This window comes from Falco cherrug, chromosome Z (genome assembly GCF_023634085.1).
Source record: "Falco cherrug isolate bFalChe1 chromosome Z, bFalChe1.pri, whole genome shotgun sequence".
NCBI classification, from domain to species: Eukaryota; Metazoa; Chordata; class Aves; order Falconiformes; family Falconidae; genus Falco; species Falco cherrug.
The window spans coordinates 707583-735567 of NC_073720.1; the positions used below are offsets into that span (position 1 = coordinate 707583).

The following is a 27985-nucleotide window of genomic DNA, read 5'->3' on the forward strand; positions in this document are numbered from 1 at the left end:
CATGCTTTCATATGATTTGCATGCATTTACAACCCTGCATTGTATCCTTTAAAACACACAAGGTTTTTTGATGAAAATGACAATCTGGTGCTCAGCAGAGTGCACCTACAGTGCAGAAACACTCCCACTGAGGGCCTGTCACTATTACGGGCAGTAAGCAGATCAGGAAATAAGAAGGAAGAGGCGGACACAGCTGAGTTGTACAGACTTTCAATGCACAATAAAACATTTTATTTAAAAACAATGCATTCAGTATCATGTTTTGGCACGAGTCAATGTTGCAGGCACATTCACACCAAAGAATCGCATTGCTGAGAGATCCCAAATGAACCATCGCGCTGTTGTCCACAAAAGTTGCTCACAACAAGGATGCGGGACTCTGTCACGCGAAGAGCCAGGGCCTCACTTTCCAGTGTGCCCACACATTTCCAGGCATGATGCGCTGTACGGACTGTGCTTGGGCCTCGGCTTGGCACCACATCTGGCATGGCATGTGCTGGCCTGTGGGCCCCATCCTGCTCCCGCCGCCACCACAGGAGCTCTCTGTGGGAGCATGGCTGAGCACCCGCTCCTCTTGCAACGTGTTTCACACCATGTGCGGCTTTGCCATTCACCTGAGACTGTGCCCTGGCCCTTTATGAACATTAGCCGTTTAAAAATAAATAATGCTTTTAGTATGGCTGTTAAATGATGAATCCTTTATTACAATTATGGCATTTTTTTTCTTTTTTTTTTTAATATTTATCTTTTTTTATTGAAAACAACTCCATCAGGCATTGAACTGTATAGTCATTGGAATAAAGACACATTCATTTACAGAAAACCTGCTTTTTTTCTAAACTATCTGTTTTTGCAACCTCCATTCACAGTTATATTTCACAAATGCTTGCTTTTTTGGTATACGCCACAATTAAAACTGGTAGCCAAAGTGACCTTGTTTTAATGTATCTTGCTACCATTCACTGAAAAGATGCAAGCAACAAAAATACAAACCCAAGATGTATAAAAGAAGAGAAGGTAACACATGTATTTCCATTCTTATGTACACCCCTTCTTCCCACACCCTGCCTGGTGGCCTGATCCCCCTGACCACAGCACCCAGCCCCACACAGCACCCACCCCAAGATCCTGCTGACAGTCCCTGCCAAAGTGCAGGTCCTCAGCACCCATCCTATTGGTGCAGTGGCTGGAGCAGAATGAGACCACTGCTCACCCTTGGCTGCCCACAGTGCATGGGACGCTGGCAGCCCAGGGCTGCACAGGTTCTACGTCCCACCAGACCCTTCCCTCAGAGCTAGTCGGAAGGACTTCTCTTGATTTTGTAAACTACAGTGTTTTGTACTTACAAATATTGATCACGTTGCATTACGCATACTTTTATTTAGCTATATTTGCTTGTCTAGACATTCAGTAATGACAGTGAGTGTTTTTCCTGAACCATCAGGAATTCATTTAGATGGACAGAGGGAGGAAGGTTCTGGGCCAAACAGAAAGGAAGGAAGAATCTAGCCAAGGTGATATGGAATGCAGGTGCCGTTTTCTGTCCTGAGCAGCTCCCTGCCGCAGGAGCCACGTTCGCAGAGGGGAGCAGCTTGCTTATTGAATGGAAAGGCATTTTCTGCCAGAGAGAGGCAGACACAGAGAGCCCCTCTGCCTCAGCTGCTGTCTTCTCTGCACCCTTTGGTCCTCACCTCTCCACTAGACCCCACCACAATCTACTGCCCTCCTCCTGCAGCACAGCAGCCCACCGCAAGCAGCCAAGCCTGCACCTCTGAGCCGAGGGATACCAGGCAGAGCCGTCACCTCCTTCTCACCACCTGCTGACCTCTTCCAGCTCAAAGGCACACCTTGTTTTCTACAGAGCCAGAATTACATGTGCCATAAGCCCAGTGCAGTGAGAAAAGGATGCTGAGCCCAGACCTGCTGGAGCAAACACTGGGAGGGTGTCACCCCACTTTGCTGCTCTGGGATGCATGGTGCCCCTGACATGAGGCCCTGCAAGAAAACTGGCCTGAAAGTGAGGGTTTGGGAAAGAGCCCAGCCTGACATCAAGGCACCTGGAGGGTCTTTCCCTGCCTGGGGGAGCAGAGCCCACCCTGGGCCGCTGCTGGTCCCACTGCTCAGCATGAGCTGCCCTTCCCCTCTGCTCTCTCTAGAAAAGTAGAATTCAAATTGCATCTAAGAAAACAGGTGAAAACAAAAGATGCATATTTTAAGACATTTTTCCACATTGCAAGAGCTTGGACAAAAAATATTGATGCTAAGAAGCAATTTACTTTGGGCTGTATTGCGCCATTGATTTTGGGGCAGGACTCCCCATTAAAATCAATGATTCTGAAATGTTCAATGTGGTCCTGAAAAATCAATGGGGAGTTTTGCTTAAAAATCAATGATATAATATGGCACTCTGTCAATAATTTTTCTGTATTCCTGTTTCCCAATATTTGCAGGTTTTTCTCACACTTCCTTCTCTGCACTTGGTGCCTCTGTGCATCTGGAAAGTTCCAGCTGTGCTGCCAGGACTATCATAACGGGACCTTGCCACTAGCAGGATGAACCTGAGAGAGACCCTCCATTTGCTTAAATTAAGCAAGATCAAATTAAGGTGCCGTGCATTAAAACACCTTTCCATTGCCATTCTCCCCACAATCTAGGGGCACGTGCGGTGCTGTGTCCCTGGTGCTCTCTGGGCTGGGAGTGAGTGGGGCGTTGCAGACCTCCCGAGCACAGCCGTGGGAAGCAGGCTGGGGGTGCAAGTTGTGGGAAGAACAGAAATCCCAGCTGTGGGCAATTTCCTCAAGTTTATTGTGGTTAGGAAGGGAAATAATTTTTTTTAAAAAATCAATTATGAAAAATTAAAAAACTACCCAGGGGTAATTGAGGTTTTTGGTTTCAACTTCTAATTTTTACATTTTATTTTCTCTCCTGGGTGCTGAAAAGGAGTAGCTTGAGTGGAGAGAAGATGTGCACTGCTCAGCAACTGCGGCCCTTGAGCATGGCAGAACTGACACCTTTTCCTCCTGCATGGGCTCTCAGAGAGAGGCAGGATGCTGCAGCTCTGTCTGAACCAGCTCCACATGAGCTTTGCCACTCAGGTGCAGCAGCTGCACGAGCCCTTGCAGCACCTGCAGCACAGGGACATCCACTTCTGCCATCAGCCCTCTCTGGGGACACTGGGGACAGGGCTGGGACACAGCAGATGGCCCATTTCACGTGGCTTCCCAGCATCTCATAGTGCACCCGCGGCCAGTTTGACTCTGGAGACCTTCCCACCCCAGCTTCACTATGCAGTTATACGGCCAGTTCCTCCATGTCCACACTGGACGTGCCCTTGCCAGTGTCCGTGCCCTGCCAGCATTAGGGGAGGAGGAGCACGGAGCTGCTGGGGGGAGATGAGCAATGAACCATCTTGCCCCAGGCTGAGCATCCCCCTTGCAAAAAGAGCCTCCAGGAGACACAAGAGGTGCATGGATGGAAATACGTTTGTTTAGGCTAATGAATGTTTACCTGTGACTACATCTAATTTAAAGTAGTTATGCCATATAAACGCAGTGCAGCATCCAAGCAGGATCTGCCAGTGCAATTTCCCATTAGGAGCCAGCAGCCGAAAATTATATAGAGCACACTGGCCTCTGCTTTCATGCCAATATAATGATAATAGTCCACATACCTTAATTTGCTGATTAAAAATGATCGCTGCCTACATGAAATTGATAAAACAACTCTTAATTAAAGTATCTGACATTAACCACAAGCCAAGAGGCATCACCCAGGGTTCGGGGTGACCCTTCTCCCCCAGTGGGCTCTTTGCTGAGCTGTTTCTTGGCCACTGGGCGCACCTTCACCATGCACCTCAGTGACTTGCAAAAGCGATCAGCCTGCCTTAGAAAGCATGCATCTGCTGTACAGCTCAATAGGAAATGGTATTGGAAATGACTAATTACTGTACTTATTAACAACTAGTGCAGAACTCTTCCTTCCCTGTGCAATTCCTCTTTTTCTGCTTTTTGGCAAAAACATTCAATGTGCTCCGGCAGTTAGACAAGGGTTCCTGCAGGACCTGGCTGCTCCTGGCCCTGTAGCTCCCTGCTGCCCACTGGGACGTGTGGTCCTGCAGCTGGAGGGTGAGATGCTGCAACCCTCGCCGACAGGGCCTGCAGGGCTTGGGGGGCTCAGTCTTTCCCCTGGGGACACGGGCAGCTGCTAGCATGGGGACAGCCTGTCCCTGTGCTCTGCAGGGGTCCCCTCCCTGGTCCGGGCCCTTGCGCATGACTACGAGACAAACAATATGTGGTAATATCAAGAACAACTCATAAGACACCACCATCACTGCACAACTATGTCTTCATAATAACAGTTGCTAGAGGCCGTACTCTGCTGTAGGAACGGCGATGAGCGCAGGACCGTCAGGACAGGGCGGAGAGCCGGAGCCCTGGGAGCACGGATCCAGGCTTGGCAGCCAGGTGGGAACGCGGCGGCTCCTTGCAGGAGTGGGTCTGTGCACACTGCAGTGTGGGGGACCCAAGCCCCTCGCCAGCATGCCCCAGTCCTGAACAGCCTTTGAAAAAAGCAAAAGCCAGAAAATGTGGGATAATTCAAATGGGGAAGAAAGCTGCCAGCTCCTTCTCTAGCTGGGGTGTGGGGGAGAGCAGGGGCCTGACCTCAGGGGCTGGTGGGGCTGTGGTGCCGTGGCGGGGCAGTGGCAGGCACCGGGAGATGCTCCCAGCTGCTCGGGTTTGGCATTTGTTGTACTCGAGATCTCCTTCCACACCTCCTACATCTGCCTGTAGGTAAAGAGGCTGAGAAAAATTAAAATGTGCCATTTTAAAGTAAGATTTTAAATTGGATTTTGCATCTTTCAGTGTGTAGTCAGTTCTCAGCATCATACGGAGTAGTAGAAAAATGTTAGAACACTTGTAAGCATACTTGTCATAAGAAAGTTATTTTACAGGCTCCTTTATCCTGAGACATAATGGCCAACATTTTCAAACTGTAAGTGACCCTAAGGTTTGTTCTCTCTCCAAGTAGCCTGATTTTCAGTGGCACAGAGGAAGCCGTGCCTTCCTTTGACTGCCTCGGGCAGCTGGTGGCAATTGGAAAATGGGGTCACTGATTTAGTTATCTGACAGTGGATTTATAGATGTGAATGAGGAAATCTGGTAACTGTATTCCCTCTTCCCTACACTCTTGCCACACTCACATCCCTTCAAAAAACATTTTAAAATCCCAGCGCCTGGCCACTTTTGCTGCCCGGCCAGGTCCGGCTGTGGAGCCAGGGGCCAGGCACAGGGCAGGGTGGCAACCCCACCCCTCGGTGACACCCCGCAGGTCACGGCAGGGGGCAGACATAGCCCTGCTCACCCATCTGCCCCGTTGCTGTTAATTGGGCTAATAAAAGCTATGGCTGTTCCCTGCAGACCCGGCATCGCTGGGCACTACGCCCCATTGCCACCGCAGGATGGACGGTGGTTTGGGTGGGAGGTACGAAGCACAGCGAGTACCTACCCTTGTCAGCTGTGCCAGGGCCAGCAGGGTACAGTCATGGCAGGTCCCCCGGGGAGGCCGCAGCGCCTGGCCAGCTCCTCACCCCACAGTGCTGTGATGTGCGGCCCATGGCGGGGCCATGCGCACCGGGAATGGGGAGCACTGGCGAGCTCTGCAGGTGCCAAGGGGCAGGTGGGAGCCCACGTGCTCCCCACTTAGAGGGCTCATCCTCCCAAGGGACCTGCGTTGTTGGAGGGTGCGGAGAGCAGGCACAGAGGGAGATGCACTCGCCCAAGGGTTTGGGGCTCTTCTCACCTGATGCGTCTCCAGAGAAATCTAATTCCATCTATTACGGTGATTTAACTTTAAAATAAAAAGACCAAATAGTATCACATGGATGTGGATGGACTTGTTACAGCCTGTCTAATTTGGACTAGGCTTTGGCCCAAACTGAATTAAAACACCGAAGTATTCTGAGTGTGATATAAATGCCTAGCTAAGGTACCAGCCATATTTTGACCACCTTCTTCACGTTATTCTTTAAAAAATGTAAAATTCAGTAAATATGAAAATATGCAGGTGGTGGAATTCAGGATCCACACTGAAGAACTTGCAAGTGATGATGAACCAGAATTCAGAGTGGCTTTCTCGATCCGCCATGGCAACATACATATGCTGAGCTATTCAGAACAACATATATGAAAGAAGAAAAACTTTTTAAAACTAACACTTCTAGTTCTAATCAGGAAGGATCAATAAAATTAAGAGATTTAGGGCATTTAGTGGAATGCTAAAATACTTAAAATGGCTTAAAACGTACTTAGTGGCACGTCTATAAATGCAAAATATTTCAACTTCGCTGCTGCATGAATAGCATCCACAGAATTTGATTAATGCTTCTGCACTGCTAAATATGCTTAAACCCTTTGATAAGCAGTGACAAGGGTGACTAAAAAGCATCTCTATATTATGGAAAATATGTTAGGGTGGGTTTTGTTTTTGTTTGTTTCGTTGTTGTTTTTTTTTTAGAATTTTATGTGAAGAATGTTTAATTCGGTTTTGGGCACTTTTTAGACAATCATTTGGCACTTCAAGATTTAGGTTCTTAGGCACAATGCGACAAAGTGAGTTTGGCCAGTCCTTCACCGTGCATCCTGTAGAGCAGCTGGAACTCTGCAGGCAGCTGGTGGGACTCCTGCCACTTGGTCGTGAACTTTGTTCCCTTCTTATCATAGTAGTGGTATGGGAGGTCCTCCCTCGTGTTGGGGTCGAACCCAAAGGGCCAGAATCCATACAAGTGGATCTCTTCACATATGGCAGAAGCAAGGGTATACATGAGAATACCTGTGCTCAGCCGCTTGGGTGACAAGTGTTTGTTCTTCCAGTATCTGGAAAAAAGAAGAGTGTGTTAGTCTGGGGTACAAGAAATGCCACAGGTTTGCAGGAAGAAAAAAAGTTACTGCTTGGAGACCAACTGTGCTGACTGCTGATGGCCTGAATAAGGCAAAAGCTGCGCTTCATTAACCTTCAATGACCAGGAGTGCAGCACAGCCTTCGTAGCACTCAGATCGACAGTCTCTTGTGGTCCTCTTTTGAATGTTTTTAGGTTTTAACCATGACAGGCAGTGCCTTATCCAGAAAAGTATGCTACACTGGCTCCTGCTCACACGTGCATTTGCTGAAGAGGTGGCAACGCTATCCTGCTTTGATTTATTACAGTTTTCCTTGGACCACCCTGCAGCTGTCTGCTAGCATCCCTATCTGCTAGCTGAGAAGAGCAGGCTCTTCCCTGAGCGGTGCTTTGATTACACAGCACCTCACTTGGCTCCGCTGTGCTCCTCCTGGCTCTGCAGAAGCAGCAGCAGGGAGCAGAGCCCAGTGACAGACCAAGCCCCGGTGCAAGCAACCCACCTCTGCTGTGTGGTGTATAAATCTGTAAAGAAATAACTAAGTTACTTACTGAAGCAATAACAAAACTGCATTTGCTCTAAAAACAAGCAGTGTCAGGTCCTGACTTGCTAGATAGTGCCTACCAGGTCAGGTGTGAATAGAAAAATAAATAGAGCTGTATTTGGAGAGAGAGACAGATATATATAGATATATATATATATATATATTGACAAGTTAAACGCAAAGCAAAAATACACACCTGTTAACATGCTGCATTATATTTCCTGGCCAAGCCAACTGGACCTTTAGTTGCCCTCTGTGCTCAACAAAGAAGTCAACCAATGTTCTTGTGACCGTTGCTGACGTGTGGAAGAAAAAAGCTGGGATCCAAAGAATGGCCCCATCAAGCTTTTTCAGACTTAAGAAGAAGTTGTTGCGATCCTGAATGGTCAAAAGATTGTTGTAATACTTTTCCAGGATGCTGGGGTTGAAGGTTGTAAGGTTGGTTTTCCTTCCAACATCTTTTTGAAAAGCCTCAGTTGGAGCGAAATTGCAACGGAAAACAAAATCGGATTTATCTATCTCTTGCCCACACTGACTCCCGGTCAGGATCCCACTGTTTCCAACCACAGCACAAATGTTGTAGTGCTTGTTCAGGATTGGTGACACATCGGGAAGCAGCGATCTGAAGTTATTGCTGATGGAGAAAACATACTTGTGGCTGGAGTAATCGTAATGCATCAGCTGTCCAATCCGAACACTGTTCTTGGTCAAAGAAAAATTTTTTATGACGTCAACATGCTGAAGGATTTCTTGCCTAAAACAAAAGAAAAGAAAACATGGGATTACATTTCCCCTCTTTCCGCAGTGGAGAGATTTTCTTTCCAGCTAGACTTACATTCCTCTTTTTTTTTTCTTTTTCTTTTTCTTTTTTTTTTTTTAATGTAGTAAAGCAGCTTCCTGAGCAGTGTGGAGAAAGGGTTTTTAAATTAATATAAATAGATAGGAATTACGGAGCTGGCTCCTCACCTAGAGCTCCACTTGGCTTTACTGGGTGGTCCTGACTGGCGCCAGCTAAGGATGTGTCTGCGTCTCTTGGGGTAGGGTCAGAATTAAAACATTGGGTTTGCTGTGTAAGCTCGAGGCGCACAGGTCACAGTACATCCCTACCACAGTCCCCGTGCTGAGGGCTGGCATGCAGCACGGCTCCACATATGCTGGGATAGGGGCTGGGTGGGTCGGTTTGCTGCTGGGGCTCCCCATGTGTGTTTCACTTCTGGTACGGCACTTTGGTAACGATGGCACCATGTTTGCTGTGAGCTATGTGGAGCAAAACCAAGTGGTCCAGGATGTTCAGCTGAATTAACAGGAGCTGATTTTTAAATGCATTTCATTTTTGTGCTCTCATTAAGAAGCTCTGAATCACAAAATCAACTGACAGTCACTGTCTCCATTTATGTAAACACAATTCCTTAACGTCTTATTTGGGTAAGCATGCTGGCATTTTTACAAGGGTTATTAAGGATACTTAAAAACCAAACAAAATCAACCCTGCTCAGGAGTTTCCCTAGCAGGGCATAAAATTAGAAAGCAAATACCATTTTATTTGGTTGTGTTTACAGAAAACAAACAACCTTTCTTCCAGCTCGCATCCTCCAATGTCTAAGCATTAATGGAGTCCCACTGGGTGCCCTAATTATAGGTTATGGCTAACGGACAAGCGCAAAGGCAGATCCTGAGACATTAGCTAAAATTGTCAGAGGGGTGGCACAGAGACAGGCTGATGAAGGATGAGCTGGTAGTGCCAGGAAGGAAGCAATACTGAGGGGTGGCCACTGTCCCACTAGCCTGGGAGGTCCTGGGGAAAGGATGGGCAGGTGAAGTGCCACCTCTCCTCGGTGGTCCTCAGCTCCACAGGGGCAGCGAAACAGGCAGCGCTTGTCGGCACTAGGCCATTACTCATCCTGCTGTGCTGGGGAGTGACCAGAAGGGAGGAGAGAAGCCCGAGCCCTGCCTGCCAGCACCAAGGGGTGTCACGGCCCCATCCTGACTCTGCTGGCTGCCTGGCAGCAAAGTGGAGGGGCCAGGGGTCCTGCCTCTCAAGTGGGATATGTGAACCAGGTCACAAGGTGGTCTCTAAGACAGCAGGTGTTTGGCAGGACAAGATTATAGTCCAAGGTGGTAGTAGCTGTCTTAAATGACTAAATGCTTTTATTTTCTGTTATAGACACTTAGACACTGCTGATATATATATATATATATCAGTAAATATGTATATAAACTGTATTTTTTAATATGTTTATATATATGTAAGGTGTATAAAGTATATATTTACTGATCTATATTAGTATAGCAAATAAATAAAAGAGGCTGGCCAGAGCCACCAAGTTCACATCACAGTGAGAAAACGGAAAGCACATTTTACTTCCCATCAAGTACAAAGCAGCTTTGGGGAAGCTGAAGGAACTGAGAAACCCTTTCCATTGCATGAAGCAGGAAAGTCAGTGCAACCTGCGGGCAGGAGGCAGAAGGTGGTGCACAAGGAGGGTGTCTCCGGTGGATCTGGGCTTGAGGGCCCCCATCTGAGCCCCTGTCTCTGCCTGCCCCCTCAGCTGGAGCAGTGCTGGAAGGCAGAGCAGCACTGCACTGGCTCCGAGCTGTTGTTAGCTGGGATGTTGAGCTGGGCGTGCTTTGGCTGCCATGAACATGGCATTGCATGACCATTACAGTTCAATTGGTCTCAAGTTTTAAAACCCTGGCTATTTATCTTGAAGTAACAACGATTTCACTTGCACACCGGGAAACTGGGTCACATTCTGTTCGGTGAAATACTGCATTTTGCAGCCTGGTATCCTGCTCTCGGTTCTTCCAAGACAGCAGTAACCATCTGGGGAAATGCTCGCATGCAGCCTTTGTCTCTCACCGCTGGCAAACTACCCAGAGCTCAGAGTATTTAGCAGTGGATGACTGTATTTTCTTAAACCCTGGGGGGAAGGGAACAGCCTCGGGGATGGTGAGCAGGGGACATGTGGGCATGATGCCCGGCCGCACGCTCACCTCTGATGTGCGAAGGCGGTGCGGTTGAAGGCCCACTTGGAGGGCTTCTCCTGAAGCTCGTGGCTCAGGGAGCTCGTGATGGGCACGAACGAGGGGTCCAGGAACTTCAGGGCGAACTGGGACCTGCAGAGGAGCGCACGGACCCACGCAGCCACACACACGGACCCACGCAGCCACACACAGACGCGCAGCCCGTTACCGGCCGTGCCCGGGCCGCCCCCGCGGCGGCCGCCATCAGCACCGCGGACAGCGCCCGCGGCACCGCCCCCTGCCGGCGGGGCTGTGCCCAGATCCACCGCGATCTGCCGGGCCGGACTGGGCCGGGATCTACCGGGCTCTACCGGCTTCTGCCGGGCCGGCCCGGGCTGTACCGGGCCCTTGCCCGGCCGGGTCGGGCTGTAGCGGGATCTACCAGGATGTACCGGGCTGGGCCGTGCAGGGCTGTGCCGGGCCAGGCCGTGCCGGGCAGGGTGGTGTCAGGCTGCTCCCACCTTGCAGCACCCCTGGCGGGAGCTGCGGTCCCCGCGGTCCCTCCGCTCCCGCAAGCCCCGGGGCGCGGAGCACGGCCGGCGCGGGGAGGGCCGCATCCCCGCTGCGGGGCCTTCCCGGGGCCGCCCGCTGAGCCGGGGATCTCCGGGGGGACAGCGCGGGGGCGGCAGGGGGCGGCATGGAAGGGAGGGGATGGGATAGGGTGAGGTTGGGTGGGAAGGGCTGAGCCCCGGCCCCGGCCCGCGCCGCGCCCTCACCTGAATCCTGCGTGGAACATGTACATGCGGGGACCCCCCGGGCCGGCGGCGCGGGGCGCGCCAAAGATGTTGTCCTTCTTCAGCGAGACGTAGCTGATGAGGGAGAGGATGAGCAGCGCGATGCTCAGCATCACCAGCCCCAGCACGCTGGCCACCCGCACCATCTTGCAGCTCCTCATGCCGGGAGGCGGCCCCGCGGCTGGGCGTGTGCGGGGGGGCTGCCGCGGGGCTACATGAAGCGGGGCGCGGGGGCGGCGGGCGCGGGGCGGCGGCGGGGACGGGGCCGGCACCGGCGGCAGCCGGAGAGAAAATGGTGGGAGCGAGCGGCGGCGCGAGGAAATGGCAGCCGGGAGCGGCCGCCCCGGCCCCGGCAGCCCCGGCAGCCCCGGCAGGGCCGCCGAGCCCCCCGGCCTGCCCCCCCGCCCTCGCCATCGAGGCCCCCGGCAGCCCCGCTCTGCCCCGGACAGCCCCTGTGCCAGCCCAGCAGCCCCAGTACCACACTGACAGCCCCTGTGCCCACTGGCAGCACCCATGTGCCCACCAACAGCTCCCGTGTGCCCACTGACAGCCCCAGTGCACCCCAGAGAGCCCCTGTGCCAGCCCAGTGGCCCCAGTAACCCCGTCACAGCCTCCATGTGACCCCTGACAGCCCCTGTGTGCCCACAAACTGCCCCAGTGTGCCCCACCAACAGCCCTGGTGTGTCCCACGTTTCTTCTGCGACAGCCCCGGGGTTGTCCTCCCCAGGAGTGCCCAGTCCACAACCTGGCATCCCATGTGTGCCCACCATGACATCCCTGGGGTGCTTCTGACAATCCTGGAGTGCCCGTCCCACCACCTTGGGGTACCCTGCACTGACTCCCCAAAAGACTGAGGGTGGCCCAGCCTGACAGCCACAGTGACGCCCTGAGAGCCCCCATGCCTCAGTGACCCCCTGAGCCCTGGGGGTGCATGTGGGGGCTGAGCACGGCTGTAAGCTGCAGGCAGCCTGGGCTGCTCCGCACCCTGTGCCTTTTCTGGGGGATAAGCACCTGGGTGGGGGCATGACATCCCCCTGCTCCCCAGCACGGGACCATGGCACTTCCTTGTGACACTATAGATCCCTGTATGGCACATACAGCACTGCAGAAGCCCACACCACAGCCTGCGCCTGGGAAATGCAGAACCCAATGCCAGGTCGGAAGCCCCCTTGCTCTTTAGGAGCCTGGTGTTCAGGGCATGCTCCCACCTAAAAGAACCCTAGTGGTAATTAAACTGCCCCATAAATTGCACAGCAAATTTAACGTGAACTCCAGATCCTGATGCCTGTAATCTGAGGAATGTCTGTTATGAACATGACTGCTGCACGCTGCAATACTTGCAGTGTTTCTTCAAGCTAGGTTTTTTTTCCTTATAAAGCTTGCCCCCATAGACAGCTCTGCCTCTGAGCCCTGAGTTCATACAAGTGCCTTATAAATAATAAATACTGTCTTTGTAGCACCATCCTTGCTCTGGGCTATATCCTACAAGCTCTCCATGTATAAAGCTCTCTTTGAAGAGGAGGAACATGGGGAGCTTGCGGGGCTGGGTTTTACATCACAGCATGGTTCTTCAGCCTTCAGTGGGAGTTTGGCCTGAGTACGGCCTGGAGGTCCATATCTCAGTCCTGCGGGATGCCTGTGGCTTTGGCAGGGAGAGAAAAGGATGGGAATGTAGGAAACACTGTTTTGATATAGGAAATGGGGTTTTTACATGACTCTTCACATGGTTTCTGTTGTCCTCTACCCAGCGCATGGTGTCCTCAGCTTCAACATGTCCACCCAGGCAGCCCAGGATATACTCTCCACAAATTTTCACCTTTAGATATTTTGGAAATCAGTTCTATAAGACTTAACATCCTCTTATGTAGTTTCTGACCATGCGTCCTGGGGCTGGGTATACACCTGAGCATGAGTGTGCAGCCCTTGGTGATGCACTTTTCCACTCTCCCAGCACTCCCCAGGCAGCAGGAGCACCCACAGCCGCTGGGTTTTGTACTTTGGTACTCCTGAGCTGCCTCTGCCACAGCTAATGAGCAAGAGCAGAGTATTTACTGCCCACAGGCTGCCAGGCAAGTGGGGCTTTGCCCCTTCTACAGCTGTGCCTGTGATGCCCCAGAGCACACTAAATGTGTCACTTGGCCGTCGAGCACAAGCTGTACGTGGGTTGGAGGCTTTGCGTGGTGAGGGGGCGAGGAGCAGTGGCAGGCCAGGCACTTCCCTGGTGGTCCCAGCAAAGCCCCTGGCAGCAGAAGCAGGTGACACTGCCAGGAGATACTGCCCAGGCAGGGATTTGATGCTGGGAGAGGGATGTGCTGGCGTTGGCAGGGCAGTGAGAGGAGCAGAAGGGCTCCTGCATCACCGCTGCTGGGGACAGCTTGGCTGGAGTTGTGTGGAACTGGACGAAGGAGCTCAGTGGCACGCCAATGGTTTTGGACCCATTTTGCCCCTTGATCCTGCCCAGTCTCCATGCAAATGCAATCTAAGAGGACACAGGAAAGGTGCTTTGGCAAGAAATGTTTAAAACCCTGCCATGTGCCACAGCCACTCTCCTTTTGACCTCTTTGTGAGCCCCAGCCCCAGCAGCCCTGTCCCTGGAGCCTGCGCACGCCAACAAGTTGCAGTGGAAACAAAGGCAGTTCTTGCTTCAGATTCTTCAGAGATAGCAATATGTCAGGAGCCCCTGGAGAGGCTGAAAGTAAATGAATCAGTGCTAGAAAGTGAAGGATATCATCCGTGCTGAATGGTGAAAAGGAGTCCTGAACAGTATCTTTATTGATTTTCCTGTAATTGACACAGAAGCTCGGCTCGCCAGAGGCTGCAGGGGAGAGGAGTGGGGAGGCCCAGGTACAGAGCTCCCTGCCTGGGTCCTGGGAACATTTCTTCTCAATTAGGTGGCTTATTTTCCGTGTGAAGCTTTGAAGGAGGTGGTGGGTTGGTGAGCCAGTATTTTCATTATTCACAGGGTGTTTTGCAAGCTGCATTGAAGGCAAGGGGCAGCAGAGGATGTGTCCCATGCCTCCAGGCTGCCAGTGGCTTCCCACCACGGTGCAGCTGATGCCGGCTCCTTGGCTGGTGACAAACACCCACCTGTCAGTGAGTGTGTTTGCTAGAAAATACAGCAGTGGCACACGGTGGGAAATCTGGAGGAATTACTGTTGAGATTTGAGGCTCTCCAAGGAGGAACACACCTTCTACGTGAAACCTCTCCTGCAGCTGCAGCGCCCAGCGGCAGTGGTGGGACAGACCCCGCTGCCCAGCCGCTTGAGGGGCCGTTGGCACCTGGGCAGGGCATTTCTGCGAGGACCTGTCACCACTGGCCTGAGTGACTCTCAGTGAGGGCTGGGCATGATTCCCGCAGCCCCGACAGGCTCCATGTGCTTTGCCTGGATGAGGAGGTGCTGGGTTTCCCTGCAGCCGGAGTGTGCCTGGGAAGCGCTGGGTGGAGAGTTCCTCCAGACCGCTTTCACATGATGAAAAAATCAAATCTGCTGCTGCAAAATGCAGCCTGGTCATGACTTTCCTCCCTGTTCCCAAAGGAGGAGAGTGGCCCGGGGGACTGGCAATGCGCAGGCCTCCTGTGCCCCTCCCGGGGGCAGGGCTGCACGGCTGGCACAATGCTTGCTGTGAGAAGAAATGGAGCCTGCGGCAGGTGGGGAAAGCAGGGGTTGCGAGAGGGTCTGGCTGTGATGGTAAGCAGTGACAACACGTCCAGGGCAGCTGACAGGGAGTGGTGGGTGCTGGGCAGGGCAGGAGGACCAGCCCGAGGCCACCACCAGCCATCAGCCCGCTGCCAGTAAGGAAAGGGCATCCAACGGATACATCCGACGGGATTTTTACTGATGCTAGAAAAGACTGAAGAAGAGAACAAATGTGTTGGAAGGAGAGACAAGGATTCAACCAGCCGGAGCAGAGGAGAGATGGCATTTCAGTGGAGGGGAAGCAGAGCTACACTACATAAAAAAAACCAGAAGCATTGATTTGCTCTTAAGCCCGATGGAGGAAACACCTGTCGGGTTGGGTGTGCTCCTAGGACCTTTCCCACTTTTTGACTTATTCATGGAAATGGGACACGGTCTTTTTAACTCTACTGGAAAGTTGTGCTTTGAAGATTTGCCCCCACTGAAATCAAACTTTTCTGGGTTATCTCTGTGGTTTCCCTCCCTTCTTTGAAGCTTGTCTTTAGGGCCTCCAAGCATAAGGCTGTTTCTGTCTGACTAGCTACACCCAAAATAGTTTTAGTCTCTTTAAAACCAGGCACTTGTCAGCCTGCTGGTGTGTGAAGATCTATGAATGTATTACCAGAAGCATTCTCCCTCCTCAGCTGCGTTTAGCAGCTAAGGCTGTGGGTTTGCAGCATCTCCACTTGTACTGAAAATTCGTTCCCCAGGGAGGGCAGTGAGGAGCGAGCCACCTGCTGCTCCATCACGCTGCCGTGCGTGCGTGCTGGTGAGCCACTTTCTTCCCAAGCCTTCAAGAGGTTGCAGCGGCCAGCAGAGGCAGGAGCCAGAGGCAAATGGAGTGGCACAGGGGATCGCACTGCAGTGGGTGCTTGGGGCCCAGACGTGACTCAGGTGGGACCTGGCCCATGACCAGATGGGACCCCAGCCGTCCCAGCACCGAGCCTCTGTGGTTTCCCTGAGTCACTGCCCTGAGTGAAGGCTCTGAGGTTTCTGCTGATGCAGCACCCGGGTAGCTAAATGCTTTGTTGAACGCCTGCCTGAGTGTGCCTAAGTGCTTTCAGCCTGGGTGGCTGCTAAATTGGGTTTCCTGGGACAATTATTTTGAACATAAGTACCCAAAGTCTGCTCGGGTCCTTTTCTAAGTGCTTAAGTTATTTTGTTTTAAAAATATGGCACTGCATCCTTATACACGTGGTCAGACCAGTCCCAGATATGTAGTTGTTTTAATTATATTTGCAAAAATGCTTGCTGGACATAAAGGGCACACCTCTCCTTCTGACTTTACTATATACAACATTTTCTTTCAGCCTTTGCACCCTCACTTTTCTGGCAGCCCCAGGAGTCTGCTGCCCACCACCCCGAGCCCCAGGCATTGGCTGGCCCACTCGCATCCCACCAGGAACATGTAGGAATTCAGCCCCAAGCCTCAGTGGGAAACAGCATCAAAACTCAGGAATAATCCTGAGGTGCCATCAGGGAGGAGATGTGTGTGTAGCTACCTCCTCTGCTCACTGCTTTATAAATGCAAGACAAGGGCTGGTCAGGCAGGGCTTTGCGAGCCTGGCAGGTGAGAGTGAGGCAGGAGTGACAGCCGTGCAGTGGGTGGAAGCTCAGGCATGCACAGGGGATGGCAGCAGAAAGGCTGCAGAGTCTTGCACCAGCCTGGTGGGCTCCATCTGTCCATCCCACCTCCAGCTATTAAAGCAAGGCACACCACCGATGGCTGCTGGGCGATGCGGAGGGCAGCCAGGCTCCCTTTGTTCAGCCGGCAGCTGCCTGTGGCAGCCGAAGGAGATTCCTGGGGACTCAGAGGACCACACAGATGACTGGCCCGGGTCTGGGGAAATTGCCAGCTCCCAGATTATTATTCACGCTTCATCTAGTTAAACTAGGAATTTATTAAAGGCTTCAGGATTTAAGCTAGTCATCTCTTTTGATAGTTTGCTATGTTTTTAAGGTGATCCCACCAGCTGGCTTGTGGCGTTAGAAGTTTCCCATGCTAATTACTGCACCTCCCTCCCAAAGCAAACCTGAAAGATCTCAGGGTGAAGAGCATGAGCGGTCCCATGCCAGAGGCTCCTCTGGAGCGGAGCAAGAGGCAGTGAGCCCAGCTGTGCCCCTAGCCCTGCTCTGCTGCTCACCACCGTGATGCGCAGCACTGCAGGGATGCAGAACACTGTAGGGATGCTTGGCACTGCAGCAATGTATGGCATGGCAGCTATGCATGGTGCTGCAGTGATGCACAGCACTGCCACTCACCTGAGCTGCTGCTGCAGATGTTGTCCTCTGCCCCCATGGGCTGGCACATGGCCTTGGCCCTCGGGATGTGTCTGACTGTCTGCATCAGTCTGACCTCAGCAAGGACAAAGAACCCTACTATGGAAAATACTAATGAAAGGGCTAAAGCTGGGAAGAGTAAGGGAGCTATTAGTGGTGTGCATGCGGCTAAGCTTCCTGCAGATTACTTGTATTTAGACCTAATTCTCTGCACTGAAAAAAATCCCAAATCTCTTAATTTTTTTATGGAGTGATTATCATAGACTCTGGAATGATTGTGTAAAAATTAATCCTGGGGGATGAGATTGGTTTTGGAGCTGAAGTGTGGTGCTGGCCAGACATATAAGATGCTGGTAAACAAACCTTTCCCAGAGTGAGGGAATTAAGTTCTGGTTGGGCTCCCTTGGTTTCGCTGTGCTGCAGGGGCTTATCTGATGGCTCCAGCTGGGTGCACAAGCAAAGGTTTCACAGGTCGGGGATGCCCTACAGCCCCAGGTCTCCCAAGGGCTTTTCAGGGCTTCCCCGGAGGCTTCGGTGGAGGTGGGGGTGGGGGCGAGGCTCTGACAGGAAAGGGGTATGCCACCAGCGGGGACAGCGCGCGGCACCCCAGGGCTCTTGTGCTGAATGCAGCCTTGATGGGGATGTGGGCGAGATGGGCTGATGACACTGGCTGGTGGACCTTGTCCCCTCCCAGAGACCTTTGCCTTTTCTTAAGGGAAACATAAGGGACTCTGGCCTCCTTGGCACTGCTGCCTGTTCGGCCACTCTCCAGGCTGAGCAGTGTGGTCATCCTCAGGGCTCCGGTTCAAAAAGGTGCTTAAGCTCAGCATTAGGAGCGCGCGCCATCCTGCTGCCAAGTGTGATGGATCTGTAACTATTCTGAAAGTGATCCATGAATATTGCATGTGGATCCACTTACTGGAGCCTCTGCTGCATGGATGCCTGGGTCTGGTTTAATAGGCGGCTGTCAGGAAATGCAAGCAAGGGAGGAATAGTTTGAGATTAGCCTTTTTGCTGCCAGCAGCGGAGGGCTGTTAAGAGGTAGCAGGGCAGGGCAGGGAAGACTGGGGGGGCTACCGCTTGAGCTGAACCCAGGGGAGGACACCGGCAGGCATGGGTGCTTTCAGCTGTTTTAAAGCATTTCCCACCCCGCCACCCCTGCCAGCTGTTTGCTAGCCTTAAAGCACACCACCCACATGTCCGGGAGGGCTGCCTGCTGGTAGAGCCCTGGGCAGGCGTGGGGGGCTGGGGACAACCACCAGCATGGTCCTGCTGGAGCTGCGGGGTGAGGAGAGACGGAGGGTGCCAGTGTGGCCCCAATTGCAGCACCCAGCCCTGGGGAATGCGGAGCTGGTGGATGCCTAGCTCTGGGGCTGAGTGTCTGACAGCCTGGGGGGGCAGGGAGGAAGGGGGAAGAAGAGGTGACAATGACCTTGGAATCTCACTGCAAACTTCTGTGGTTGTTTTTAATCCCCCAAAGCAAGGCTGGTGCAGTGGCAGAGCTGCTGCTGGTTTCTGCAAAGGCAGGGTTTCATCCAAGAATTTTGCTGCTATTCGGTCCCCCAGCAGGGGGGGCGGGCAGCTGGAGGGGAATGGGCAAGATATGAACTGTGCATGGAAAAGCCCCTCCGACTGGGGGTTTTGCAGTAATTTACTCAGTGACATTTAGTCAGAAGTTGGAGATTACACCTTGGCTTAATTCTACGCATTAATCAACAAGAGAGGGAACATTTTATTTTTATGTAGATAGGCACCATCCCTCTCCCATTTACACTGTGTGGCTCCATTGATTTCATTAGGATCCGTCAGGCAGAAATGAGAGTGGAACTTGGCCCCCTTAATTAAGACGACTGTTGCTAAAGGCGGAATGATGGAAAATAATTAACCCTGTAAAAAACACACGATGCTGAGAAGGAGAAATACATAATTTAGGAATCAGGAGGCTGTTATGCAATATTAATTGCAGACAGCACGTCTGAACAGCATGACATACTGAGAGTCGTGCCGCTCATCTCAAAGCCACTGAAGAAGGCCAGTTTTGCTCTTGACATTAAACGAAGAGCCCCAAAGACACATTTCTAGAGCACATGGCTGCCACGGCAGGGTGGGGGGTCTGGCTGCATTTGTGGGGAGCAGGGGGTCTGTGCCGGTCAGGAGGTTCCCCATGGCACAGGGAGCTTGTGCTGTGCACAAATCTCCCCTCCTAGATCTCTGCTGGGCAGGGACAAACACACTACCTCTGCCAGCAGAAACTCAACCAATTTCATTAATTAAAGTTCTAATTGTGCTAAGGGAGCTTTGACCTCCTAGGAGGACCCTTGCCCTTCTTTGCAAAGAAAATTGGATTATTCATACTAGTGCTGATTGTCAGTGCCTTCTTTGCTGCTAAAATATTCTTTCTACTTCCTAATCAAATGACTTAAAAAGGCCAAACATGGAACTTTCAACAGCAATAACAAATGCGCCTATTTATTTAAACAGGCACAAGAAATAGTAATTCAATAGGCAATTTCTAGGGAAGGCTATAAATGAATGCAAGCAGAAGGTCCACTTGTCCCTGATGATGTTCTAGGGGTTGGATACTTGGTTTAAAAGCTCCTCCAGTGCTTTCCTTTTAACACAAAAGCATTACTTAGGAACCAGGGAAATGCCTTAGAGGTTGGGATTGTTCATCACACCAGGGATGGGGCTAACAGCAGTGAGTAGCTGGATAATTTCAGGAGGACATTACCGCAGTTGCACGGCAGACAGGACCAAGAGTCTAAACATGCTTGTGCACCATATAGCCCAGCAGCAAACGAGCCCGGGGCGCTCTGGGTGCCCTGGGAGGCTGTGGCAAAGGCCAGGCTGCAGCGGTGGGGCAGGCAGGGTTCCCGTCCCCTCTCCCACAGCAGTGGCTGCAGCACCCGCATCCTGCTGGCTCCAGCACCGAAGGCTTGTGCCAGCAGGGAAGGGCATTGCAGCGGCATGGGGGCTATGGGGCAGCGTGGGGGCTATGGGGGGCTGTGGGGCAGCACAGGAACCACAGCGCCCTGTCGCTTCCTCTGCCAGCCTTTTCCTGCAGGATCATGCAGGGGCTTCGTGCATCATGTGCACACCTAAGCCAGAAAGGCAAACTGTGCCACTGTCACGCTGCGGAACCACTTGGCCAGGGCGCTATTTCACCGTTGATGAAACTTTTTTACCACATTGGCTCCCATATTTTACACTCAAAGGCAGCTCCATAATTGTGGGAGGGAAAGAAATTGGTGAAAAAATCAATTAAAGCTCATTTCCTATATCATTGTCATTAATGGCAAAACAGATAAGAACCTTTTTCTTGTTTAATTGTTAGCAGGTAAAAATGGTTTTGCAGGAACCGTGGCTCCTGTTTCCTTCCTGCTTATGGAGAAGAGGCTGAGGATGTGACTTGTGCAGGAGCACAGAGGTAGATAAACCAATAAGAAAATCCTCAGACTGACTTAAAATCTCACCTCTGCTTGTCAATGGCCTTCAGGGGCTGAGTCAGGACCTGGGCTGAACGATTCAATATGATGAAACTGTATTCCTCTTCTGCCTTATGCACTTCAGCCTAGAGAAAAGCACGTTGCCTGTTACGTGCACCTCAACCTCTGAAGCTGGCCCTGGCCTGGAGTTCCCCAGATCCATGTTTTACTGGTGTACCAGAAGAAGGCATCTTATTTTAGGGCGCTCCTTCAAGGCCACCCTTCCCGGTCTGCACTGCAGTGCCAGACACAAGGTGTGCTTGGAGGACCTGTGCCGTGGACAGTCAAACAGGTGTCTGAGGTCTGTGAGCCGAGAGAGCGTGCCAGGTCCATCAGGGCAGGGTGAGGGGACGGTGACCTTGCCAGTGCTGAAGGCATTGTGCTGGTCTTTGATGAGGTGACAGGTGTTTCCCGGGCTGTGGCTGCTCCCCACCGTTTTGTTTACATTCATGAATAAGAGGCCAAACTTCACCAGTAAAGATGTGTCCGTACAATTAAAACATTGCCTATTATAATCCAGAGCTTTTAACCAATTATTTGTGGTAGTTTTATAGCACGGGTAAGTGCAAAGGTGAAACAAAGCGGAGGCTCGGGGCTGTAGTGTTGGGGAGCCACTGCAAGGCTCAGGGGAGGACTTTGGAGCCGAGGTTGCGTGCTCTCAGCTGCGGGGGTCCCGCAGCAGTGCCTGGCGCTGGCTTTTGTCCCTAAGCCATGTGTCCGAGATGCGGAGGTGCACCCAGAGGGTGCCACCCCTCACCCAGCGCACGGTGGCCGGCGCCAGCTCAGCGTTGGCAAGCAGAGCTGATGCTCCCTGCCATGCCGGTGAGACTCGCGGCTCCCTGCACAGGGGATAGGGGGTACCCCAGCATGGCACCAGCTGAGGATGCAGTGAGCGCAGGGCAGAGCTGGCCCAGGGAGGAGGTGGCTCAGCTGTGCCAGGGCTGCACCCCAGGGAGAGGCATGGCTGTGCCGAGAGCCTCCTGGCCTCGGCTGAGCCCCCGCCGGGGCAGGGCTCCACAGCCCCCCTTGGGCAGCACGCGCTCCCTTTGTCCTTCAGCCTCCTTTGCTTAAGCACTAAATCAAGGAATTATTTCTTAACTGACTGTAATTTTATTTTCCAGTCCTAGCTAATGAGCTTTTGGCGTAATGAATCATAAATTACTTAGAGCAAGATCTTTCTTTTACTTAGAACCGGTAAAAAAATTGGTGGTGTCTCCAATCTGTGCCCACCGTGCCCACACGGTGGTGGATTTTTCCAGCCGAAGCTCAGATATGCACAAGCCCTAATTTTGCAGATAAACAGCTTCTATTTCATTAAATGAGCTCTGCACAGAATGTTTGTCTTAGTTATTTCCAGAAAATTAATTCATAGAGTTTAATCTGTTTAGCATCTGATTAATGGGATTTTTAATCACCCATAATAATGATAATAAAAGGCTTAAAGTAATAACCAAGGAAAAGGTGTGTATTTGTCTTTGCTATCCCCATTGTCCTGACAGCCATCAATGCTGCACAATAACTCATGATATCTGGCATTGTTTCTTTTGGACCTATTGATCAGATGAAAAAAACAGACTTTGTTTGAATCTGATTCATTTAACCATTTTTGTAAAATTACCTATTATCAGGAGGGGTAGTTTTGAAGCAAGCATTTCAGTCTCCTTGAGTTAAGACACATCTGTACCGTTCACTCCTCTGACACAAATACCATTAAGCCCATGTCTCCAATAATTAAATGCCTGCTGCATGACACCTAAAATCATATCTGTTGTCAGACATGGCACAGGGTACAATAGTGATATATTATAGCATAAATTTTGTGTAAGAGTAACCATGCTACGGCAAAGACATTTGCCTGTAGAACGTTCTGCTGGTGCGTATTTGACTTTAATTTTGCCAACTCTCTAAGAAGTGTACGCCGTGCAAATGTCAGGTGTCCCACCTTGCTGTGAGGCTGTGCGGGGCAGCTGAAATCACACACCGCTGGTGGTATGAGACAGGCCCATCCTGCTTGTCCGAGGGATTTGCTGCCATCGCTAAATCCTTCCAGAGGTGCTGCAGAAGGGCTGGGGCCAGGACTTCCCGCACCAGGAGGGGCTGGGGGCAGCCCAGGGGCTTGGTGCTGCCTTCCACCGTTCCCACTCCCTGTTCTCCCGTGGGATGGCTCTGCTCCCTGGCCCTGCCGCAGGAAGCCTTGCTGTCCCATGCTCCTGCTGGCCCCCTCCTCTCCCGGTCCAGTGCCGTATGGTGGGGCTGGGATGGGGTGAAGTTCTTCAAGTGCTAGTGCCCGTCTGGTTTTGTCCCCCTGGCACAGACGGGAGTGATTGGTTGAGAAATGTGCCTATTTTAAAATCTTATTTATTTATTTCCTTGTTTTTTGGAAGTGAGGGCTTGAGAAATGCACTTATTTTAAAATTTTATTTTATTTATTTGTTTCCTTATTTTTGGGAGTGACTGCTTGATGAATGCATCTGTTTTTAAATTCTATTTACTTAATGCATTTCCTTATCTTCTAAAGAAAAAGATGGTTTTCACAGGATCAATCCTTTTCTCGCAGATGCATGTAAATATGGTTCAGGATTGTCACTGCAATGCAGTGCCAGAAAGACGAAGGAGCCGTGGCCATCACTTGGGCTGGTGACAATCCCGTGCAGCTGCAGGGCACATGCAGCCGCAGGCTGGGACAGCCTTCACCTTCTCTGGTGGAGAAACTGCATTTTTTGTGTCTCGCAGCACCTGGGAGCTGTGTATTTTTGGCTCTGGCAGGGTGAGCTAGAGGTCAGGGTGCTGCTGCACTTTCCGGGGAGGAATCAATACTCCTGGCCAGACGCACTCGCACGCTCTGAATGGGCAGCGGTGGGAGGAATGTGCACTAAGAGTGGTGGAAGGCATCCTCTGCTTCTCACCGGGCTCCTTCCCTCTCCTGGTCTGAAATTGGAAAGAAATGGATCGATATTTTACTCTTTTCGGGATGAGGGAAAATTGCAGAATGAAGATGACTTGAAAGAATGAGATGGATGGGAATAACTGGAGCTCATCTTCCACAAGGGAGAAAAATGCAGCAGAAATTATGATGTTAGCTATCCATCCTTCAGTCAGGGGCTTTATATGGAGGTCCATCACGGGGGGACCCTAGTGCGGGATGAGTGTGGGTTCTGCTAGCACAGGTGCCTGTGCAACCTTAATAAACCACTGCCAGCAAATATTTGCAAATGGTAAAAAAATTTAAATCCCCACAGGGCTGACCATGGAAGTGGGCTGACTGCTCTCGGTGCCTGGGCTGTCCCGCGAAGTGTTGGTGTCTGCAGCCAGGCTGTCACCCCAGCAGCGAGAGGACAGGGACAGGGTTTTGTAAGGACCTGTTTCGGGGGATACGCAGTGCCACCAAGCAGACGGAGGCCATTGCAACCCCATGCCAACTCATCCCCCTCCATTCAGCCCCAGGATGGGGAGGGGAATGCAATGGGACACAGAAAGAGAGGGGAGGGGGCTGGCTGTCCCTGCAGTGTGCCCTGCCAGCCGGGCTGAGTGGCCAGCAGCCGTTCCAGCCTACAGCCATCAGCCACAGCCACTGTCTCATGCCCTGAGCACAAATACCCGCTCAAAAGGCCACAGCCCAGCTGGCACTGCCAGGTCCAGGGGCTGGGTAGCATCTTCACAATGCACTTTTCCTCTCTTTTTTCCATGAGAATTCCCTTCTGCCCCTGGAGACGGAAAGGTGTGCCTAATGGCAGCGCACCCAGCTGCTCCCAGAGATGACCGGCTCTCGCAGAGCCTGCTTAGGAAGTCCATTGCCGTTTTTACTGTCTGGACTTAGAGCTTCTTCGAGGGGGCAGCGGGGGGATGTGCCCCCAGCGTGGGTGTTGCTCAGGGGGGTGCGAGGTCCCCGGGGCTGCCTCCCTTTGCTGCTTCTGCAGCTCCTGCTGAATGAAGGGACGAGCTCTCCCTTGCAGAACAGTTATAAATTCCCAGCTTAGCAGGTTTCAAGCTGATTGCCTTTCCTGACGGCGTCTCTCTGTAAATGAGGCTTTTCACAGATGACAGATAGAGCTGCTCCTCCGGACCATAAATCCTTACCAGCCCGAAGTACCGCCACAACCTGTTTAACAGCCTTGCTTCCCAGCCAGCCCAGAGTTCAACTCCTCTGGATGACACAGCGCTCTGATGGCAATTCCTCATCAATTAGCCCTGCCTGCACCGCTACAGTCTCTGCTTCAGGAGCTGCTCTGGTTTGAGCCAGGTACTAACCCCAGCTCCCAAATAAACCTCCCACCTAGTGTTGCCCATCTCTTCCTCTGCCCATCCGGTGCTAGCCAACCTGGAAGGATGTGGTTCCTTTCATCCTTGCAGGCTGAAATGTGGTTTTTCCCTTGTCTGTCACATTTTCCAGGGAAGCTTCCTCCCCCTCTTCCTCTCTCCCCTTGCAGGCTTTCAGGCATGCCATTTACGCCTGCTGCCATCTCTGGAGAAGATCGCTGTGGCATTACGGTGCTCCCCAGCATGTTGGGGCTGAGCAGCCAGCCTCATGCCCCATCACCAGCACCGTGCAATGGCTGCTGAAGCCTCCCTGCTGCAACTAGTCCTGAAGGCTGTCTACCCCAATTAGCCACCTCCTGTGCAGCACCAAGCCCCTCCATCAATGCTATTTATTTTCTCCAGCTTCTGCCTCCACCATGCTCCCTTGCCATGGGGCTGTGGGGACAGGGACACCCCAGCCCTCTGACCCTGCAGACCCCGGCCCTCTGGCTTCCTGCTGCATCCATGTATTTTGAAAGTAATCCCTGTCTGCGGCTGCCACCTCCCCCCCTCTGTCCTCCCCAGCTTCTCTATTTTTCATGCCTTCAGCAACACCCCTCGTTTCAGGGGACTAACCAATGAATGACTGTCAGCCCCGCTCCTCCCCTTTGTAGCCTAAGCAGGACATTAAGCTCAGTATTTCTTCACATTATGATTTACTGCCATAATTTATACAAGTTTCATCTTTTATTTATAGTTTGAGCATCTTTCCCCTGGAGGATTGCAGGGTAGTTTTAGTCTCAAGGTCCATTTTTGCAGCCTTTTGGAGAGCTTCCCCTGTGCTATTGGCTTCATTTATTATCTTTGGCTCTTCTAGTGGTGCACACAGCTTTTCCCTGGGGTTTCAAACCCAACCATTGCAGGAGAAACCTCTGGTTTAAGTGCCGGGGCTGCCACACTCAGCGCAGGTGCAGTCTGTGCTGTGGCCAGTATGCATGCAGTGCTTATAGATGCATATGCAGCCTTACACGTGGGGCACGACGATGGGCCCCTGCTGTGACTCACTGACCCAGGTGCCTGCCCCGGGAGCTGTGGAGAAGGACCACTCTTCACCCACATGCAGACAAGCTCTCCTGCCCCACACCAGCACCCCGGGGAACCGGGCTCAGGGTGGGGGCCTGCAGCGCACTGGCTGCTTACCCAGCCAAATTGCTGTGATTTTTTTTCCTGCTCTACAAGACACACCAAGCCTGATAAGACTGGTGTATAAAAGCTCCATAATTGTTTTATAGCAGAAAAGCAAAGTGATTCCACTTTGTCCATGCAGGAGGGTCTATGTGTGCTGTGACCCCTGGTGCCCAGCCGGTGCAGGGATGCTCCTGGTGCTGGGCTACCTGCAGCAGAGAGGATGGGCAGTGCCAGGGAAGGGTGCAGGGGTCCCATCCACAGGCAGTATAAATTGCTGTAGTTTACCTAAGGTCAATACAGCTATGCTGATTTACACCCAGGGGAGTGTTGCCAAATATGTTAGATCAAAGGGCAACACATTGCATCCTTGCACCCCATAAACACAAAGCCCAGCCTGGCCCCGAGTACCTTCTGCACCAATGCAGATTGGGCGTGATGCTACTGAGGCATGCTCTGGAGGAATTAATTTTGCCAGTGATTCAGCGTACTTCTTTCTGGAGGACCATGTCACACACAAAGTTTGCAAAGGACGTTCATGAAATCATTTCCATTTTCAAAGGCGAGCTGGTTATGAACCTGTTTGAGAGCAAGCCCGCATTCCTGCCGAGGCAGGAGACACAGCCCGGTGCTCATTACTCTGCTCCCAGATGAACAGTAAGTCTCTGGAACAGTACTTACAGCCTGTAATAATATTACTGCTCAGTCTGCTACACGGTCCCTCAGTCATTTTTTCAATTAAAAAAGGACCAATGCTCTATTAACCTTTTGCCTGCTATTCCATTCTTCATACAGCCGCTGGCCTGAGATTGCAAGCCATGTATTAAAAAAGGCATATATTACTGTAAACCATCTCCAAGTTTTTCTGTCATTAGAAAGATGAAGTATCATTTTTTCATTTAAAAATATGAGACAGTTTATCAAATTCACAACCTCTGAACTCGCAGTGAAATCTCTTTGTTACTTGTGAGGCAGGAGGTAGCTGCTGGGAACCTGCCTTGCAGTGCCGGGGGGCTGCCCGCCTGGCCGGGGAGCGAGGGCTAGCGCTGGGAGCGGGGGCTACGGGGGTTAGCACCGCTTCTGACAGCCTTTCTGATGTGGACAGATGCATTCTGCCTACAAAATCCTTTGGCACGAAATGTGGGCAGCTTGAGTAGGTATTATAAATAAATACACCTGTGTTCATCATGCTGCTGTATGGATCCCAGGAAGGTTTGCAACTGGGAGCTGCTGTTCCTGGCCATCCCTGGCAGTGGCAGCATGCCCAGCCTGCCCCTTCCCAACTGCCCTTCCTCCCATCTCTGTGGCTGAAAACCTTTCCCTTGTGTTTGATGGGGGGTTTATGAGGCAGTTTGGCACACAGACCTAGGGGAGGGTGCTGCTGTCCCCAGGGCTGTGGTGGCAGGACCCCGATGTCCTATCCCCACTGCCGCAGGCGAGCGCAGCCAAGCAGTTGCCCTCGATGGGCTGTGAAGCACACTGGTTTTAATTTTGTTTCAAGGTTGATTTGTTGCTTTCATTCCTTTCTCAAGGCACCGACTACAGGCTGTAACTACGGAGACCCATTAGACAACCGCTCATATATAACAGTCCCAAATACAACCTTGCTGATATATCATCCTTTTGAACCAGCCCTGGGCAGCTGCAGGGCAATCTTCTCCCTGGCATGGCATGGCACAGCACGGCACGGCACGGCATGCGTAGGGTAACAGCTGCTGGCTGCACTGCAGGCAACTGCTCTTGTACTATGCTCACTGGACCCCATGAGCTGTCCTGCCGGGATGTCCCTGCCTGGGGACACTGCCGCCTGCCCCACAGCAGCCTTGCAGGTGTGGTGGGAGCCTGAGCTTAGGTCTTGCTGTCATGAAGTTCTAAAAAATCCACGAAGAATTGATCACTGATTTTTCAGAAAACACAGAACTGGGAT

The 27985-nt window shown here is 51.9% G+C and overlaps 1 protein-coding gene across 2 annotated transcripts; it reads right to left on the reverse strand.

The window, feature by feature from the left end:
- Positions 1-207: 207 nt before the first annotated feature.
- ST8SIA3 (ST8 alpha-N-acetyl-neuraminide alpha-2,8-sialyltransferase 3) lies at positions 208-11571 on the reverse strand. Of its 2 annotated transcripts, XM_055699880.1 has the most exons (5): positions 11178-11468; positions 10432-10554; positions 7634-8191; positions 6829-6872; positions 208-4784 (listed from the first exon to the last, which is right to left on the reverse strand). In XM_055699880.1, exons 1-5 carry the CDS (start codon positions 11354-11356, stop codon positions 4663-4665), a joined length of 1026 nt encoding a protein of 341 aa, XP_055555855.1. In that variant the 5' UTR covers positions 11357-11468; the 3' UTR covers positions 208-4662. The 2 variants fall into 2 exon arrangements, with proteins under 2 accessions (XP_055555855.1, XP_055555856.1); XM_055699881.1 differs by having other exon boundaries at positions 4691-6872; positions 11178-11571.
- Positions 11572-27985: the final 16414 nt, after the last annotated feature.

Excerpts from the sequence above, each read along its gene's own strand:
- ST8SIA3 (XM_055699881.1), bottom strand. The coding sequence starts at position 11,356 with ATGAGGAGCTGCAAGATGGTGCGGGTGGCCAGCGTGCTGGGGCTGGTG. Across the intron at positions 10,555-11,177 it reads ATGTTCCACGCAGGATTCAG|GTCCCAGTTCGCCCTGAAGT; the intron begins GTGAGGGCGCGG and ends GCTCCTCTGCAG. Across the intron at positions 6,873-7,633 it reads ATAATGCAGCATGTTAACAG|ATACTGGAAGAACAAACACT; the intron begins GTGTGTATTTTT and ends TCTTTTTTCCAG.